Here is a 14,582-nt window from a genome sequence, read left to right on the forward strand (position 1 = left end):
TACATAACTTTTTTAAATGAAATTCATGTTTCTTAATGCCTATTGGTAACTTAATTTCCTTGAAAATGCAAATTCTGGTTACTTTAATCTTCCAGTCCCTGTGGAAATTCTGAAAACTTGCCCGCACTTTCTCCTCAAAATAATATATTTCTTTATAGAAAAGTCCAAAAGTTGTGTTGGCCCAATTCATTCCAAAAAATTTTCTTCTTGACCACAATAGCCACTTAGTTATGAAATGCGGCCAGATGTTCTAATTTTTTTTATTTGGTAAAAGCTCATTTGAAAATAACACAATTTTTGTAATTAATTTTCAATTAAAAATCTTAACCGCCCTGAAACTCACCATTTCCAACATGGCTACAAACAAATGATGAACGTGACGTTGATAAAAACAGGAAGTTAAGTGATTGTCATTTTTTGTGATTCTAGGAATAAACCCCTTAATTAATGAAATTCTCTAATTATCATTTACGAAAACTTTTTATGAATGCAGTTTATCAATCCGCATGTTGTATTGTGCATTTTAGCATTAAAGTTTGATAAATCCGCAGAAAAATATCCAACTGTGGGAAATTACAATCGCCCAAACAATTCTTGTTTTAACGTGGTTACCAATAAATCGTATTCGTTTATGACATAGCCTAGAATCTAATGAGCTGAGAGACTGTAATTTTTGGTTTATAGGAAACAACTGTCTTATTAATGCAATTAGTCAGTTTTTCTTACCTAGAATATGCGGGAAAACTTCTTGAAAGTGGATTTTGCACTTCCCCGTTTTATAGCACGAAATAGACGATATTATCATTAAAAACTCGAGAGACTTGGCGCTATGAACCGCCATTTAGGAATTTTGAAAACAAATGAAAGTTAATGTTTCCATGAGAGTCAGTTGAATCCCGCGTTGGAGTGCGATGCTCATATACGCGGCGCGTGTTTGGGACAAGGATAGAGATAATCCAGTTGCATATCACGTTCCTTGGTGGCCAGTGCCTTGTTGCCTAATTATAGACATTTAGAAGAATTTACCATTGTTGTCAGTTCAACCTCAATCTAAATTTCCAAGATTGCTGGTCCTCAAATAAGAGATCTAAAGTAGAATTAGGATCTAGGTGCAGTCTGCAAATGTTATGGGGTACCAAGATAGTTTAAGGTATTTGAAGCAATTTCCGAGGCATTTTGATTCGGAACGATTTACTCAAATAAACAACATAAAATTCGAATCTATTGAAACTTGATTATCCGAATAAAGGGAGTTACGATAAGAACGTAAGATTTGAATTTTAAATATAACACGGTTTTCTCTAATAAAATACTGAAATCTTTATTGATTTAGAATATAGACATTTGGGAATTAAGTATGAAATAACACAAATCCCATAAATTGCTGCCGCGGCTTTGAAGGCACAAATGTACTCTTGAAATTTTGAACAACTGTTTTGTACAAATGTGAGGGTATTTGTTTGATACAACGTTCAATTTCGGCCTTTAACACTTGGGTGGTCTTACGTAGGTTTGTTGGCACCAACATGAGAATTCAAAAACCCCAATGAAAAAAGTTAAGAGCTGTTAGCACACATGATCGTGGAGGCCAATTTTTGTCGCCATGACAGGAGATGATCCGACCACGAAAACTTTTGTGTAAAATTGTGAATGTTTGACAAGCAGTATGGCAAGTGGTAGCGTTCTGTTGAACCAACACGTCCCCAAGAGCAATATCTTGCAATTGAGGCACGAACCACTGGCTTATTATGTCGCGATAACGTTCGCCATTTATCCTTACTATATTACCTGACCATTTTGATAGTAAGATTTAACAATAAGGACACGTTGCTGTACCACATATCGCTCCACATTTACTAACTCCCGTTTGTATTCTCTCGACCTAGCACGCCTATTCACTTATTAAAAGATTACAGCCAAAATAGCGGACAATTCAAATTTTGCATTCTTATTTTAACATCCTTTATTATGAATATATTACAGAGACTAAGTGGAGCTATTTACTTTTTGCCATTTTTCCAACTATGACTCTCGATATCTCTAGAAATTTGCAGATCAAATGACCTAAAATGGAGTTGTTATACCTACCTCTTTTAGTTTATGAAATACAGCTACCTAAACACCTATGACCTACGGTGTTGAGGGTGTCTGAAAATGAAGATTACTCAAACTACTATTCCCAAATAAAAATAAAATTAAAGTCAATTCCAATTTCAAGACGTGTCAAATTTTTAACTAACACAACGAGAAGCTGCTAACAAGACTAATTTTATTTCAGTTGGTTGACAATGGAGATGAAGAAGAGGAGGAAGAGGAGGAATTAAAAGACCAAGCTACCTCCACTGAAGATCTGACGATCCTATGCGCCAATTGCAAGAGCTCCATTCTGGATGCGTCCACCGTTAACGGGGAGGTGGAGCTGGGACCTGACCTCCATGAAATTATTAGGGAGTCATTGAAAACAAATAGAGTTTCTACTGGTAGGTTATAGACAACTTTATCTGAAAGATAATTTATTATACATCCATTCACATTATCCTTCTGGTAAAGATAACAAAATCCGGGAATGCATCAAAGGCATGCAATTAACACTTTTTCTATAGGGGAGTCTGAGAAATCGCTCCGAAGGAGGAAAAATCGACCCCTTTACCATGAACTAGAGGACTCCTTGTGTAGCAGTTTAACTGATCTACCTGGGGCAGGTAATCAGTGCATGCCTCAGAGTATTCATTTATGCTTTGGGCCCATTTTTAACTTCCCGCTTTTCATTTATACAATTTGTTTATCACCAAAGTCTTAAGATACATCTGGAAATTTCAGGTGACGACATGTCTCAATATGGAGAAGGCGGAGCAATGAGTGATGCAGAATCGGAAGCAGATTCCGACGAACAGCCTGCTAAACGTCGAAAAGTTGATCAGTCTTCCAAAGAGATTCAAGATGAAATCAACAAAGAGTTGGCCAAACAAAAATCAGCTGACGAAGATGAGGAAGACTCCTCCGAGAGCAGCTCAAGTGCGGACACCAGTGAAACAGATGAGGAAACCAAAGAGAAACTTGAAGAAGAGAAAAAGGCTGAATTGGAGAGAATCGAGAGGATCAAAGCCAAGTGCCAGGAGATGTTTAGTGAGGCACCAGACTTTAGGTAAACAAAAAAAAATCATAGAAAAATTTTTATAATGCCCATATTGTTGATGCAGCTATGAACCTCTGACTCTCCAGAACATCGTCCTGTATTGGATCAACAAGCAGAATATTCCCGAATTTGAAGGAACTACATTCGAGAAGAAATCCACTGTGTGCCGCTGCAAAACCTGCAATGAAGTATTTCAGAACGTCAATCTATTAGCCCTACATGAACCATCACACATGGAAGTGGACATGGAAGAGAAGATAGACAATCCTCTGCCTTGGTCTAATAATAGACTTCATTCCAAAATTCGCAACAAATGGTTGACATTCTTTGATGAAAATGGGTAATGACCAATTTTTATATTTTTTAAAAGATTTTTTTGTTAATTACCTTATAATTAGATCTGAACCTGATGAGGATGAGGAAGACGAAGAAGAAGATGATGAAGATAACGAGGAAGAGGACCCAAAAGTCTCAGGGGATTCAGCTCTTTTGGTTGAAGACACCGAGAAAACAATGGAGGTGTCCAAGAAGGACGAAATAGTGTTAGTGAACATGAAACCTATGGTCAATGGTATTTATCTTGGAGACTATACCAAAGAGGAGCGTAAAGCGTTTTACCAGTGCATGCGTATAGGGGGGCAGACAAAACGGTTTTGCCCCCTGTGCCGCTACTGCTTCAAGGATAACTGGGCAATTGAAAGTCACTACTTTTCTTTCGCATGTCATTACACGTGTCGATATTGTGGCATGCGCTTCAACAAGCAAAGACACCGCTTTGACGAGCACGTGAAAGAGCACAAGAAGAAAAAAGAATCCACATCGGAGAAGATTTATACTGCCAGTAAAGTCAATAACACTCTACCGAAGGTGATACAGCCGGACAAGGTCAAGAGGATTGTCCCTGGCGAGCCTGAGCAGCCCAGAGAGGTGAGAATTTAAACCAAACTAATTTACGATTTTAACATAAAAATTTAAAGATAAAACTTGAGGACTATGCTTCTCCTCCGGTGATCACAAAAGGCGGATTTGACCAAAGAAACCGCTATAGTCTGCCAGAGCGGCCCAATTTCCAAGGCCTCAAAATAAAGGAAGAACCTAAGGATTTTCTCGGCCCTCTAAATAAAACCCAAAACCAGGCCTACTTCTGCCGGAAATGCTATAAAGTCTTCTTTAAGCTGGACGAGTTCAATGCGCACAGCAAAAACTGTGACTACAACAATTACGCAGTTAACAAACCGGGCTCTGAGGCCAACAGTCCGAAAATGCCCATGGTGAAGGTCAAGCAGGAGCCTGGCTTGGAGAAGAAGCTTAATGGGGATATTATTAGCAACGCTGGGCGTCCTCTTAGGAATTGCGCTCGAGATATTGGCCCGTATAAGGTAATGGTTAAAACCCAAATGTATATGATTTTATATCCTTTGGCTTTTCTAGGATGAAGTGTTTATCCCCAAACAAATCCTAAACGAAACGTTGCCGGGGCCGCCTCAAAGCTTTATTTGCCACATATGTGGCACTCCGTTCCCTACGATATACTCTCGCAATAGCCACATGAGAATACACAAAGGGGAGACGCAAGGCGCGTCTAACGGAGGACCGAGTCCGCAAATGGTGGCTCAGCAAAATATTCTGAAACAGAGGCTACAACAACAGCAACAGCACAATTTTCAGTTGCAAAAAGCGGCGATGCAACAACAGCAACAGCGCCAGCAACTGTTGCGCCAGAAACAGATGGCTCAACAGAGGGCGCAGCAGCAGAGCAATTACGGGCAACTGGATGAAGTAAGAGTAAGTTTTTTTTTATACAAAAAATTGAGCATCTCTCTCATCATAAAACAATTGTGATTTCTTAGACAAATCCGCACATATTATACATATATTTCTAGTACCTATCCTCTAATAGCCCTCCAAACGACCCTACATACCTATATTTGATAATTCTCGTTCTCTTTAAGGTTAAAGAAGAGCCAGTGGACAGCTTCGAGCCCATGGTTGAGATCCACGAGGGCCATGAGCGCTCCCCTTCTCCCATTTACAATTCTAGCCCTTCGCTTCTGAGTGGGGGGGAAATCTCACTAACCCCCATAGTGAAAAAGTCCTCTCTAAACCCTAATATTTTGAAGCTGGTGCAAAACAATCCAAACATTAGCTTGGTGTCGAAAAAATCTTCTCCAGGGCAGGCGAGACAAAATGGCGAAGGACACAGAACGCAAGGGGGAAACATTATCAAGAACGCCGGAGGATATCAAGGACCTTATGCACCTACGAGTCAACAAGTGCAGAGGGTGGAGACCAATGGAAATCAACCGGGGTACATTACAGTATCTTCAAACCTTATGCCTAATGATGACAAAACCTACAAATGCTCCAGCTGCTGGGAAGCGTTTACAAATAAGTCACATCTTTACTTCCATAAGAAGAACCAATGCGAAGGGTCCAGATTTCCTTGTCCTTTCTGCAAGAAACGGTTCGGGACTGAGGCTGCCTACAGTTCACATATATTTTATTCCCACCCGGAATGAAAATAAATAGGTCCTCCTGACTGCCAATTTGGGTATGAGGCTTCGAAATTATATATTTTTGCACTTGTACAAAAATGCAGAGTATTGTTATATGTATAAGATTGGAATTTTTAGTGTTTACGCAGAAGCACGTACAATGAATATGAAACAAGTAAAAAAATTACAAAATATAAATTTGCAAGTAAATCAGCTTTGAGGTTATTATAAGAATTAGTTTAAGGTACATGTAAATAATGAAGCAAAAAAAATGAGAGTTGATGTTTTGTGTTTTTTTACACACAAATTTCCATGGTATAACTTTTACATCCTTCATATTAATTTATAGTACTATTTCAGAAAGGTGGATCAAAGTTAAAAATAATTTAAAATATTACTCAAATTTAGTTGGAGAAAGGCCACTGACGAAACGTTTAATATGCACCTACAGAAGGTGATTTTACAGTCGCTCTCTTCAAAAATGGATAAATGTTTTATCTACTTATTTCAAAACGAAATCTCATTTTGTGCTTTCTCTATTTATGCCTAATTTTATTCTAAACCAGTTTGTAATAACCAATTATAATCAATGAAATAATCGCAAAACGCATTTGCTTGCAAATTTCAGTTTTATAATTTTATTACTTCATATTTATTGTATACATTTATACAGGATGTCCTTGAAATGACTATATAATGCTTAACCAAAAATTCCTGAATCAAAAGTAAGTTGTTCTAAGCAAACTTACCTCTATTTCTATTCTCTATTTCTTTCTAAACTTATCCATTATAGTTTCGTTTTGCCGCTATAGAGCACTAAAGTTTTTTTTAAATTAATATCATTTATTCGAAATAATTGCTAAACGCTTTTGTCAATTATTACTAATTTTGGAACTAAGAGTTAAGTAGTACCACTTAAATTGGCGCGAGACATGTTTTGACGTGAGCGGAATTTTTTTAATGCGTGAAAATATTAAAAATGGCGCGTTGTTCCTAAATGAAAGTTTGTATTTTTGTTAGCCCCGGTACGAATGACTTTAATTTTCTCTCTGCTACAAGTTGACTTTATTTTGAAACTTCTTTTTGTCTCTTATAAAATTTTCGCCAAGCATACAATTCCTCTACTAAAAATTTTTTACGACACCGTGCAATTCATCAATATTTAGTTGGAACGAAAACATGAAAAAAAAATTTATTCCTGTGCACACAAAAAAAATCGTTTCAAAAAATTATTTTATACTTTCGTCGTTGTGTCGGTCTTATTTTTTAAACAATACGCAGCGTTGAAAATCCTTTGTAATAGCAATTCAACTTCCATTTCGATTAGGGAAGCACACACTTCTAATTCTTGACAAAAAAGAAATTTAAAAACAGTTGAAGTTTCGAATTAATTTCGATTTGAAGCAGAGGCGTACACACAGCAACCTGAAACAAAAAGATTCAATATTAATTCCTGAAACAAATCTTCAAAACAGTTTAGAATTTCGAATTAATTTCGACTCGGAGTAGAGTCGTACACTGCAGCAACCTGAAGCAAAAAGATTCGATATTAATTTCTGAAAAAAATCTTCAAAACAATTTAAAATTTCGAATTAATTCCGACTCGAAGTAGAGGCGTACACATTTGAGACCTGAAACGTAAAAAAAAATTTATCTCCGAAACAGTTCAACTTGCAATATAGTTCTTTGTCCACGACCAAAAATGAACCTAAGAACCTTCCAGAAGAGTTAAAATTGCGGTTAATTTCGACTTGCAGCCAAAATTTTAATTACATTGTTCTTACTGACCTGACAAAACTTAGCTGTAAACCACAGAAAACAATGAGAACGAACCCTTGGGCATTGAAAACATCAGCTGGAATCACGTCAACAACATCCCCTTTCACTCACTTTAAGTCATGGATACACAAACGGCACTCCACAAGCCTTTAAAACAATACAAAACCCGACTATCCCAATTATTAGTGCAGAGCGTATTACGAACGTCCTACTCATCGCCGCGCTAACATTCGACTGAATCATCTACGAAGTGATATCGGTACTACCTGCCTTTTGTAAAGGTACAGCTGATCGATCTTAAAAGCGATATGCGATAAGAAGTAATGTGCGATGTTTCCAGATTTAGTTAAATGGAGGAAAAATCGCGAAATCAAGGCAGTTATTTCATAATGCAAACATACCTCGACGGAATAAAAAGTACATTTCCCATTGCAAAGAGAACTTGATTAAAAAAGAAGTCACAGGTTTTTTGAGAACAATGCTAATTTAGAATTATATAAAGATAAAGCCACTACCAATCTTAACCTTTTTGTCTTGGATTATTAAAACTTAACTTCGAGGGCTGAACAAGATGTGAGCTTATAAATTTATTTCTCTTATGATCTAATAATCATAAGCATCAGATGACGATCCTGCAGGGAAAATTTTTCATTCATCAAATTGTCCAGAATTTATAATTTATGTTAAAAGTACGTTTTTGACTTGTCCGGGTAACTTTCAATATTTGCATTAAACATAATTCTACATCTCGATGAACCTCCCGAAGGCTTTCTTACCATTTATTTTATATTGGGAATTATTGGGAACTTGATTAGGAACGGGTTTCTTTGGTACCTTCTACTTCTATAAATATTCTACCAATCAACTGGTATAGTACCATATTTTTTCTTCTCAGTTATTGGTATTGGCGTCTTCAATTCACATTATTTGAATTAAAACTACCCATTTCCCAAAGTTGCGTTTCAATACTCGCGAAAGTTTGATGGTTTAGAATTTTGTGATTTGCATATTTGTTACGACAGAGTCCGACACTCATACGTCCATTTCTCTCACAAAATCTATATACTAGAAACATACTCAGCGATAAAATAATGATCCATTTAGAAAACCAAAAATCATTCAATTTACAATAAACTCAGCTCCGATCAATAAGAACTATAGTAAACGCTATGGGTATGTCAGATGTTTTGAAATAATTATTTTATTGTTGCGTAGGGAACGCGAAACGCAATTTTTTTTAGCATTGCTTTCACAAAAGTGAGGAACTGCAACAAGGTATTGTAAATAATCTTTTTTCGAAAAAACTGTATGTCTAGCAAAAATTTTACACGAGAGGAAAAAGTTTCAAAATAAATTCAGCTTATGGTAGAGAAAAAATTAAAGCCATTCATACAGGGGTAATAAAAATATAAACTTTTATCTACAAACCACGCATTATTTTTAATATTTCCACGCGTTAAAAAAAGGTCCAGCTGACATCAAAACACGCCAATTTATGTAATGATTCATAGTTCCAAAATTAATGAAAATCAATAGAAATGTTTAGCAATTATTTCGAGTAAATGATATTAATTTGAAAACTTTGGTGCTCTGTAGCGGAAAAGCTGTATTGGATTTACAAGGGTAACTTTGCTTAGAACGCTTTATTTTTGGTTCAGGAATTTTCGGCCATATGTTGTACAGTTATTTCAGGTATACCTTGTATATAGCTACTACTTTGTAAACGTTAAAAATTCCAAACTTAAACTATTTCTCCCAGAAAATAAATCTTCTATTCAATTTGTTATATGTTTATATACCAAATAGAGAGGAGCGCTTCTGTTTGAGAAAAACATTGGAAAGACTGATTTTAGTTCGTGTAGATATCTAGGAACATTTTCGAATAAGGTCGTAGTGTTTTATTAATTTTATATTGTAGTTAATTTTTATCTATAAGCTTTTGATATTTATGTGATTTATTTTCCTTAGTTTTTGTCTAGGTTTATGGCATAAGTACTCACATATGGACTTGTGAGATCTATACCGTAACGTTTCTTTAATAAAAATTAGTCCAAATCGACGTTTTTGTGCATTAGCCCTAAATATCGAAATTAGCAGCATATTCAAGCAATTTGAAGACAATTCGCAAGGTTCGGCAACATGGAAGGAGCTCTTCGCAGTGCTTATTTCAAACGAAAGAACGGTGCCAGGTTGTTATTTACCTAACTCAAATTTTGATCACACACGTAAAGATTAGCAAACAGAGGAATATGTGTATGTGTTTATAAACAAAAATCTGTCTGACTTTAATAAAACTACCACTTATTATTACATTTTCAACATCACCATTCTTCACATCCAAGCTCAAAACCTCTAATACTAAAACCGCTCCCATAACATCTCAAACTCCTCACTGAGCCCCTGGATTACTTTTGTGTTATTGGTGAAGACCAGGTTTTCAAAATTCTTGCAAAACGCCTGCACGGTCAAATTAAGACTCCCGAAGAACACTTTGCTCATCTGCTCGTCCTTTTCGTCGATCAAACAAAACTTATGATGCATCATTTCATTTACTCCAGGCGAAATTTTGAATGCAATCCCTGCAACCATTGTCTGGTTGCTTCTAATCAACCAACAGTAATTAAAAACTCACCATTCTCCTCTAAATAGGAAAAATTTGACTGTACTGCGGCATTCTGACTCATACCTCTATCGGCTATAACTTGCACTTTAACTCCTCTTTTATGTACGCCGACTAATTCGGCTGTAACCTGCTTCAAAGTTAGCATAAACATGCATAATTTGACACTTGTTTTAGCGCTGGCAATGTAGTGAAGGAGCCGCTTTAAGTGGGTAGTAGAACAATTTTCTCCGCACTCTGTCAGTTTGATTAAATGGGGTTTGCAGTTGAAATTCTTGTAGTCAATGAAGATGCACTCATAATAGCTGTCAAGATCTGGTTTGTTGAGGTCTTGAAGCTGTCTCTGATAGCGTTTTTTGAGGATGTAGTGCAGAAATATTGGCAAGGCTGTCAAACCCAGAGAAATGGGTGTGAGAGTAAGGAGAAGTTTAGACATTGTGCTACCTGAAGATCTAATGTGAAAATACAAAAAAAGTATGTATAAGGACCATCACCAATAAACCAAAGCATTAGCTCAACTAACTAAACATTACATAATCCACTCCCTCCTGGAGATTCAAGGACTTCAAATTTTCCTCAAAAACCCCCTCAGTCAAGTCCTAAAAATGCTCCCTTTAAACTGCACTCTTCCACCACTTTCCCTACTCACTATTTTCACACATATAACAAAAGGAGGGGTTGCATCTTTGAAATGAATTATATGAACTTCCTCTTGGAATTTCCGCTCTTCTGCATTAAAATACTGATACTTTTGGCCAATTTTATTTAAATCTACGTCGCAGAAAGCCGCTACTTTATCCTTATTTTGCTTGCCAAGGCAGTTATAGAGCCTTCGGCCCTGTTTCCCAGCATTCCATATGGTGAATGAAGGCCATTTTGGCAAGACTAAAGTCTCCAAACGCTGCAGACGGATACTCCAAATTGTATCCCTGACAATTATGCATTTAATGTGTAATGACTATTTTGTTGTGCGTCTTACTGGTTTATTGTAAATGTTGTTTGATTAGGATGAAAAGTATAGATTAACAGTACTTGGTCTACCCGGGCGACTTTGCCTCCTAAATCCAAGTGCTTATAAAAAAATAACAAGTCCTCAGGACAGCCTTGCTTGCTCTCACAGAATCCACCAATTCTGCAATGGAGATTCAGCCACAATAAAATGGTCACTGAAAACTTGATTCTACCTTTCATAGACACTTCTGTGACAAAACCATGTGGGCATTATAACAGTAGGCCCATGTGAGGTGAAAACTTGCAGGTTCAGTTGCAGTTTTGTTAGATTGTTGGCCCATTTAGTGTAGCGAACTGTAGAGATAAGGGGCTCTCGTCTAAACTGGCAACCTATTATCTAATAAATAATACTCCATTTTCCTTCTGCTAATTGATGAAAATATTTACATAGATGCTTACTGTATCTAAAGGGATTAGCAGAGCTTTTTCATACTGCTTGATAAGCCTATCTGGTAGCATAACATCATCCTAAAACCACCCAACTGCAGGGCTCTAATACACAGAAAAACAATTTACTTACAATGTCTTGAAAACAAAGAAAATCTCCACTGCTAATCCCTACAGCCCTGTTCTTTGAATACCCAACTACAAAGCAAGTATAAAAAGACTTTAGTGGTTGGTTCTTTATATAAGAAGAATTACATATGTACCTCCCTTATTTTGACCAGTATTGGTGTGAATCTTAAAAGGTACTCCTAATTTCTCAAAAGAGACTTTCCATGATTCAAGCAACTGAGGTGTGTCATCAGTGCTACAATCATTACATACACATATTTCAACTCTAAGGGTTTCTAAAGCAGTTTGTTTTAAGATCCCTTCAAAGCAAAGCTGGATCCATGGAGATGCGTTGAAAATTGGGATTATAATGCTCTATTATGAAAGATTTGAGTTTAAAGGTAATGAAACATTGTTTTTGAGGAAAAAATTGAATTTTTGAGGATGGAGTAGATGTAACTTACTATAAGATGACTATTTTGCATTACTGAGCATGCTTCGTGATTTACGTTTAATGAGTATGAAGAGATGACTGTACTTCTTTGTGACTCGAGGCCCTAAAACTTAGTTTATTAATGAAAACTGTTGAAAATAATAATAATACAAATCTATTTTTATTTTTACATAACCTGTAACATTTATAAAATTTAAAACTACAAGGCAACGTTGCCAGATTCAAGTAATATACAATTAAGATGAAACTAATGTATCTACCTGTCTTTCTCGTTCTAATGCGTAGTACCAACGCGAAGAAAGTAAGACAAAACATTCACTAGAGTAGTTCAATAACTATTTTACTCTTTTTGTTTGATAAATACATTAAAATAATAAAAAGAGATAAGCATAAATGGCCATTTACATCAAAACAACTTTTTGACATTACCCAGATGTTTTTGTTTGTTTTGATTCTCGGATCAACCTAAGAAAATGTTATTTGTTACTGATTACTTACGAGTTCTTAATAATTTTTAATATAATCACTCAAAAAGACAAATTTGATTCAAAAATTATTTTAATTATTCAAAAAAAGACTTCTAAATAACCCCAAATAGACTGAAATGCCTGAAAAGTGCCTAACATGGGAAATAATTGCTGTCAAGAAAGTAGACTAAAAAGGTATCCCAAAACGGAAATCTTCAATTTCCTCAGGTTATATCTTTCATATTAATTCTAGACATCGATTGGCCCTATTGCTCGTAGGGCTGGATAATGCAGGCAAAACTGTGGCTGTCAAGGGTTTAGCAGGGGAGCCCACTGACAAACCCATTCCCACTATTGGCTTTTCTGTGATAGAACTTAGGTACAAGCAGTATGATGTTAAAATTTTTGACTTAGGTTTGCTTTGCGCTTCTCAAAATTTATTAGGCTACAGGTATGAAATTTCAAGGTGGGGGAGCCAACATTCGAGGCATCTGGCATAGATACTTCGTTGATGTTCATGGGGTCATTTTTGTGGTTGATTCCTGCGATACTGAGCGCTTTCCTGAAGTCCGAAAAGTGCTTGAAGAGATTTTAAGCAGCAATAAAATCACAGGGAAACCTGTACTTATACTGGCCAACAAACAGGACCAAGAAAGTGCCCTTGATGAGGTGGACATTATTGAGTACCTTAAAATTGAGCAGCTGGTCAACACCTATAAATGCCCTGCTTTGGTGCAGAGTTGCTGGTAAGTGAAAGAAAACAACATAACCTTCTCTACAATAAACTTAACCTTCCAGTGCAAATGAAATGAACTACCATAAAACTGACCCTGGCATTAAGCAGGGCTATGAATGGATTGTGAACTACATTGACAAGAATTATGAGGAGTTGAACATTAGAGTGCAACTAGACATGGTGGACGAGGAAATTCAAGCCAAGCAAGAAATGCTTGAGAAGCTAAAGCGAATCAAGGCTGAAAAACAAGTCTTAGAGGACCCAGACGCTATTCAGACCTTCTCAGAATATGCCTCAAAGATTAATGGAGTAATAATTAAAGACTTGGAAGTCTTGGATGTCTACTCCAACCTTGAAGAGTCCAAAGAAGTCAACCACAGTACTTCAGGCTCCTCCACAACATTTCCAGAAATTTACTATGTTAACACCTACACAACAGAGAGAGAACGTCCACGAAGCGCCATTCAAATAGTAAAACATCAACTGCAAAACAATCACAAATTGGGACGTTCACAGAGCGCCAAAACTCATAGAAACATAATTGTGCCCTCCAAACAGATGCTTTCTAAAGAATTCTTGCCTGCATCTGCTGCTAAAGTGATATTGGTAAATCCTCGGAATGTTAAAAGTGCCACAGAGAGGGTGTTTACAATTAGTGGAAATAATATTGGACCTGGTGGGGATTTTTATAGGCCTGTGGTGCATTCAGAAGTGCTGAGTATTCAAGAGCCTTTTGAGGTGAAAAAATTGCCCCCAGTGAAAGGTAGGAGTAAGGATGAGATTAGAAACTCTAAGGAGAATGGCATTTGCATGGTGGATGTTGAGTAATGGTAAGGTTTTCTAAGAACGCGGTGCCGTAACATAGCAGCCGTAATATCACATCAATAATGCTTTCCTTTATTAATGACAGTCTTATATACTGCTACCCAAGAACACTACATGAATATAAAGTACATGGACACAGTGTTAAAGCGGCTGCTATATTACTGCAGTACTTTCCTAGGGAACCTTATCTTAAAGGATTTCCAATGATCTCGCGGAAACTGTTTCTAGTCATTAGTGATTTTCGTATTTTTGTATTGAGCACTGCAATGTTTTGATTATTTTAATAAAAAAATTTTATACATAATGAAGTTATTTTGAAACATGTTCCATTTCATTTAGTAGCAAGTTTATGAACTTTTTTTCAGTAGAAATAACTATTTTATATTATAGGAACTTACAATTACCCAGAGAATTCTTGCTTTTACTATGGGCTGCTAACTTATGTCAAGTTTTCAAAAAAAGTGGAGTAGCAGCAAGCTGGGTGATTGTAATTTTTAGGTCGCTGGCAATAAAAGCGACATTAACAAATTGGATTTGGAATTCTGATAAACAAATGAAAAAACA

At 36.4% G+C, this 14,582-nt stretch overlaps 4 protein-coding genes across 6 annotated transcripts in view; 2 read left to right on the top strand and 2 right to left on the bottom strand.

Annotated features, from left to right (window-relative positions):
• The window catches only part of LOC136411732 (uncharacterized), a 47,293-nt gene that overhangs the window by 1,355 nt on the left and 31,356 nt on the right, over window positions 1-14,582 (top strand). Inside the window, exons 3-10 of one of the 3 annotated variants that reach the window (XR_010752339.1) lie at window positions 2,279-2,480; window positions 2,604-2,702; window positions 2,821-3,145; window positions 3,201-3,476; window positions 3,535-4,063; window positions 4,114-4,515; window positions 4,568-4,921; window positions 5,089-5,868. Coding sequence is in view for 2 of the 3 variants with exons in the window: in XM_066394409.1 (XP_066250506.1) it covers window positions 2,279-2,480; window positions 2,604-2,702; window positions 2,821-3,145; window positions 3,201-3,476; window positions 3,535-4,063; window positions 4,114-4,515; window positions 4,568-4,921; window positions 5,089-5,655 (2,754 nt within the window). In the remaining variant the exon portion in view is untranslated. Of the gene's footprint in view, window positions 1-2,278; window positions 2,481-2,603; window positions 2,703-2,820; window positions 3,146-3,200; window positions 3,477-3,534; window positions 4,064-4,113; window positions 4,516-4,567; window positions 4,922-5,088; window positions 9,506-14,582 lie in introns of those variants that run through there. The other 2 variants (XM_066394409.1, XM_066394410.1) reach the window with 2 other exon arrangements.
• Window positions 9,699-10,466, bottom strand: LOC136411549 (mitochondrial cardiolipin hydrolase-like). The gene is made up of 2 exons (XM_066394158.1): window positions 10,043-10,466; window positions 9,699-9,989 (listed from the first exon to the last, which is right to left on the bottom strand). The coding sequence occupies exons 1-2, from the start codon at window positions 10,464-10,466 to the stop codon at window positions 9,769-9,771; spliced, it is 645 nt and encodes a 214-aa protein (XP_066250255.1). The 3' UTR covers window positions 9,699-9,768.
• LOC136411548 (queuosine-tRNA galactosyltransferase-like) lies at window positions 10,497-12,160 on the bottom strand. Its single transcript, XM_066394157.1, has 8 exons — window positions 12,001-12,160; window positions 11,692-11,911; window positions 11,562-11,626; window positions 11,441-11,509; window positions 11,215-11,378; window positions 11,010-11,162; window positions 10,680-10,959; window positions 10,497-10,629 (listed from the first exon to the last, which is right to left on the bottom strand). Exons 1-8 carry the CDS (start codon window positions 12,019-12,021, stop codon window positions 10,549-10,551), a joined length of 1,053 nt encoding a protein of 350 aa, XP_066250254.1. The 5' UTR covers window positions 12,022-12,160; the 3' UTR covers window positions 10,497-10,548.
• On the top strand, window positions 12,386-14,097 carry LOC136411735 (ADP-ribosylation factor-like protein 13B). The gene is made up of 4 exons (XM_066394417.1): window positions 12,386-12,652; window positions 12,711-12,871; window positions 12,924-13,203; window positions 13,256-14,097. Exons 1-4 carry the CDS (start codon window positions 12,615-12,617, stop codon window positions 14,019-14,021), a joined length of 1,245 nt encoding a protein of 414 aa, XP_066250514.1. The 5' UTR covers window positions 12,386-12,614; the 3' UTR covers window positions 14,022-14,097.

The sequence above is a fragment of the Euwallacea similis genome, chromosome 10, assembly GCF_039881205.1.
Source record: "Euwallacea similis isolate ESF13 chromosome 10, ESF131.1, whole genome shotgun sequence".
In the NCBI taxonomy this organism is placed as follows: domain Eukaryota; kingdom Metazoa; phylum Arthropoda; class Insecta; order Coleoptera; family Curculionidae; genus Euwallacea; species Euwallacea similis.

What these genes read in the sequence shown, in the direction of transcription:
- LOC136411735 (XM_066394417.1), top strand. Translation starts at nt 12,615, where the DNA reads ATGGGAAATAATTGCTGTCAAGAAAGTAGACTAAAAAG. An exon ending in TGTTAAAATTTTTGACTTAG is followed by an intron (nt 12,872 to 12,923) that starts GTTTGCTTTGCG and finishes TGAAATTTCAAG; the next exon opens with GTGGGGGAGCCAACATTCGA. An exon ending in GCTTTGGTGCAGAGTTGCTG is followed by an intron (nt 13,204 to 13,255) that starts GTAAGTGAAAGA and finishes TTAACCTTCCAG; the next exon opens with TGCAAATGAAATGAACTACC.
- LOC136411548 (XM_066394157.1), bottom strand. Translation starts at nt 12,021, where the DNA reads ATGCAAAATAGTCATCTTATA. An exon ending in TGCTAATCCCTTTAGATACA is followed by an intron (nt 11,379 to 11,440) that starts GTAAGCATCTAT and finishes ATTATTTATTAG; the next exon opens with ATAATAGGTTGCCAGTTTAG. An exon ending in ACAACATTTACAATAAACCA is followed by an intron (nt 10,960 to 11,009) that starts GTAAGACGCACA and finishes CATAATTGTCAG; the next exon opens with GGATACAATTTGGAGTATCC.
- LOC136411549 (XM_066394158.1), bottom strand. Translation starts at nt 10,466, where the DNA reads ATGTCTAAACTTCTCCTTACTCTCACACCCATTTCTCTGGGTTTGACA. An exon ending in TTCCTATTTAGAGGAGAATG is followed by an intron (nt 9,990 to 10,042) that starts GTGAGTTTTTAA and finishes CAATGGTTGCAG; the next exon opens with GGATTGCATTCAAAATTTCG.